Source organism: Priapulus caudatus, unplaced genomic scaffold (genome assembly GCF_000485595.1).
Source record: "Priapulus caudatus unplaced genomic scaffold, Priapulus_caudatus-5.0.1 Scaffold1219, whole genome shotgun sequence".
In the NCBI taxonomy this organism is placed as follows: domain Eukaryota; kingdom Metazoa; phylum Priapulida; class Priapulimorpha; order Priapulimorphida; family Priapulidae; genus Priapulus; species Priapulus caudatus.
The window spans coordinates 25,627-29,254 of record NW_014578280.1 but is presented as its reverse complement, the minus strand read 5'-3'; the positions used below and the strand labels follow the sequence as shown (position 1 = coordinate 29,254).

Genomic DNA, 3,628 nt, shown 5'->3' with positions numbered 1-3,628 from the left:
GAGAGAGAAGAGAATGAGGGCTGACGGAGGAGGAGAGAGAAGAGAAGGGACGAGGAGAGACGAGAAGCGAGAAGCCAAGAGAATACGGAGAGACAGGGGAGACGAGAGAAACTGAGAGCAGAGACAACGAGGAACGAGAGAGAGAGAGAAGACACGAGTAATGGAAAGAGAAGAGAGGAGGAACGAGAGAGAGAGAGGAGAGAGAGAGAGAAGCAGATGAGAACACAGAGAGAGAGGAGAGAGACGGCGAGAGAGGAGAGAGAATGGAGAGGCGGAGAGACGATGAGGCGACCGGAGATCAGCACGGGAGCCACGAGATCCGACGAGAGAGAGACCGAGAGCACGAGACTGACCGACGGACGAGAGACGAGAGAGAGAGAGAAAGAGAGACGACGAGAGAGAGATGAGAGACCACCAGCCCTGAGGAGCCGAGAGAGCGACTAGCCCGGAGAGCGAGAGAGGGAGAGGGTGCGAGAGAGAGAGAGAGAGAGAGAGAGAAAGAAAGAGAAAGAAAGAGAAAGAATGTGAATAAAGCGCACTATTCCAGCTGCGACAAACCATACAGGTAGAACCAAGGTTTGTAAAAGAGAGAGCGAAAGAGAGAGGGAGAAAGGGAGACAGAGAGCGTGCGAATGAAGCGTTTCGTTTCGCCGGCCCTCTCACCTTCTCGCGATCGTTGTGCCCACCCTCCGACCGCCACATGGCTGCCTGCAGCGTCGCCCGATAGCTGTTGAAGTTCGACGCCGGGTCCATCTGGTGCTCGAGAATGTCAAACTTAGACGTGTCCACTTTCGACCACTGCAACGCGGAAACGAAACCGGTGAGCAAGGAGAAATACAGATCCCAGTTATCAAGGAAACCAGAGGCAAGTGAATCGATGTTTGATGTTTCTAGATGGGGTTAGAGGCAGGCGGGTGGGTAAAGGGACGCACTGAGCAAGTGAAGGAAGATAGGCGAGTAGGGGAGGCGGTATGAAGGCAAGCGGGGTAGGCAGGAAGGTGGGTAGCGAAGCGGGCAGGTATAACTCGAGGAGACAGGCGAGAGAATAAGGAGACATGCCGAGCAAGTTGGTGAGGTAGGAGGTTGAGGGGGCTAGGCAAGCAGCTGGGGAAAATAGGTGAGGGGCTAGGGTGGCAAATGGGGGAGACAGGCAGGTGGGTAAGGAACCAGGCAGCCAGGAAGGGGAGGGGGTGCTTATGCAGGTGTATGGAGCTGAGTAAGGTGGGTGGGTCTCGCTCACCAACGTTACGGATCCGTTATGGATTTGGTTAGAGTAATAGGGATGAGTAGGGTTATGCATTTATGAATTACTGAAGGTTACGGACGAGGTTAGGGTGAAGAATGCGGTTAGAGTTAGGGGCGAGTTTAGAAATAGGAGTGAGATTAGAGTTAAGGGTGAAATTGGAGTTACAGGTGACAATAGATATAGGGGTGAAATTAGTTAGGGGCGAGATTAGGGATGGGGTGAAATTGAAGTTGGGGTGAGATTAGAGTTAAGTGCGAGTTTAGAAATAGGCGTGAGATTAGAGATAGGGGTGAGATGAGAGTTAGGGGTGTAATTTGAGCTATGGGTGAAATTAGAGTTAGGGGTTCAGTTGAGAGTTAGGGGCGAGTTTGGGGTTATGGGTGAAATTAGAGTTAGGGGTGAAATCAGAGTTACGGATGAGATTATAGATAGGGGGTGAGTTTAGATTCACTAATGGGTAATGGGCTATAGTTAGTAATAAGGATAGGAGTTAGCATTAGGCTTACCGTTTTCTTTAGGCGCGACACGGGCGCCATGTTCATTCCTGCAACGATCGCCATGAGAGAGTTGAAGTTGCCGAGGTTGAAGCACTCCTTAGCAACGTCTATGAAGTACTCGATGATTTTGGCTCGTTGTTTTTTCTTGACGTTCTGGAAAAAAAGAGAACAAGAGGACGTGAAAACACACGAGCGTAGGTGAAAGCAAACGCACAGTAGTTATTAAGAACGCGACCGAACCGTTTGATATCCACGAATAAAACTGAACGATGAGATTTCACCTGACAATTTTCACCCCCGCTGACAACGAATAATAGTTTTAAACCAACTTTTAACTAATAAAATCTGGTTCATTTGATGCTTTGGATATACCCAACCGAGAATCAAATTTCTGGTCGATTCTGATATTCGACCAACCATTGGACATCACGCTGCCTTGTTTAAAAAAAAAAACATATCTACACAACGAGATGACAGCGCTAATAAATATAGATAAAAGCGGTCCGCGCCCAGGAAGGAATAGCATTTTCGAGCGTGATTTTACCAGGCATATGTCCGTGGCGACCAGATAGCTAAGGCGGTTGAACCACTTTGCGTAGTATTCCAGGTTCTTCGTCTTCTTCATCTCCGTGATCTGCAATACGAACACACGATCGATATATATATATGCAATATGTGGTTAGGTGAAGATTGGCATTCCCTCATGTTTAATCATTATAGCATATATGATATAATGCTGGATAATTTTATTTTTCACTCACGATACATGCGTCTAAACAGAGGAATTGCTCCGACCTGTGATTGGAGGATAAAAATATAATTCGTGACGTTTTGTTTCACCGGCCATAGCCGCGCGTGTATTAGCCTATGATCAATACCGCGCATGCATATTTGCTAATTAATCAGACTAATCGTGCTTCAATAAACTCAAAATTCACAGATTATAGCTAAGACATATGTCTATAATATCTAGAATTTATAGAAATGTAACTCAAATCATTCGCGCCATATGAATGATTGTTAGTACACTTTCCTACCGGCCATAGCCGCGCGTGTATCAGCCTATGAGCGATAACGCGCCGCGTGCATATTTGCTAATTAATTAGACTAATCGTGCTTCAATAAACTCAAAATTCACAAAGATTATAGCTTAAAGACATGTCTATAATAGCTAGAATTTATAGAAATGGAACTCAAATCGTTCCCGCCATATGATAGTTGGTACACTTTCCTACAGGCCATAGCCGCGCATGTATTAATTAGCCTATGAGCGATAATGCGTGTGCATAATTGCTAATTAATTAGACTAATCTTGCTTCAATAAACTTAAAATTCACAAAAATTATAGCTAAGACATGTGTCTATAATAGCTAGAATTTATAGAAATGTAATTCAAATCGTTCGCGCCATATGAATGATTGTTAGTACACTTTCCTACCGGCCACAACCGCGCGTGTATTAGCCTATATGAGCGATAACGCGCGTGAATATTTGCTAATTAATTAGACTAATCATGCTTCAATAAACTCAAAATTCACAGAGATTATAGCTAAGACTAACTATCATATGGCGCGAACAATTTGAGTTACATTTCTATAAATTCTAGCTATTATAGATACATAACTCAAATCTTTCGCTCCATGTATGATAGTTAGTACAGTTTCCTACTGCATGGTCATATATAGTACAGTTGATAAGCTCTCATATTATAACAATTGTGCATTTTATGAGAAAAGCATGAAATTTCTAGCATAGTTAGTATATACCATGATGTTTATTTTCAGATGTGGAGGGAAGTCAGATTTGACCTCTGAGGACCGTGAGAGGTCAAATCCAAGATGGCCGCCAGTCCACCGGGTCTTAATGTTCAAACGCGCTTAATTTT

At 44.6% G+C, this 3,628-nt stretch overlaps 1 protein-coding gene across 1 annotated transcript in view; it reads right to left on the bottom strand.

The window, feature by feature from the left end:
* Positions 1–663: 663 nt before the first annotated feature.
* LOC106815853 (ras-GEF domain-containing family member 1B-A-like) overlaps positions 664–3,628 on the bottom strand; it is a gene marked incomplete at both ends in the record, with an annotated part of 16,810 nt that continues 13,845 nt past the window's right edge. The window contains 2 exon segments of the mRNA XM_014820377.1: positions 664–798; positions 1,753–1,896. Coding sequence (XP_014675863.1) covers positions 664–798; positions 1,753–1,896 — 279 coding nt within the window.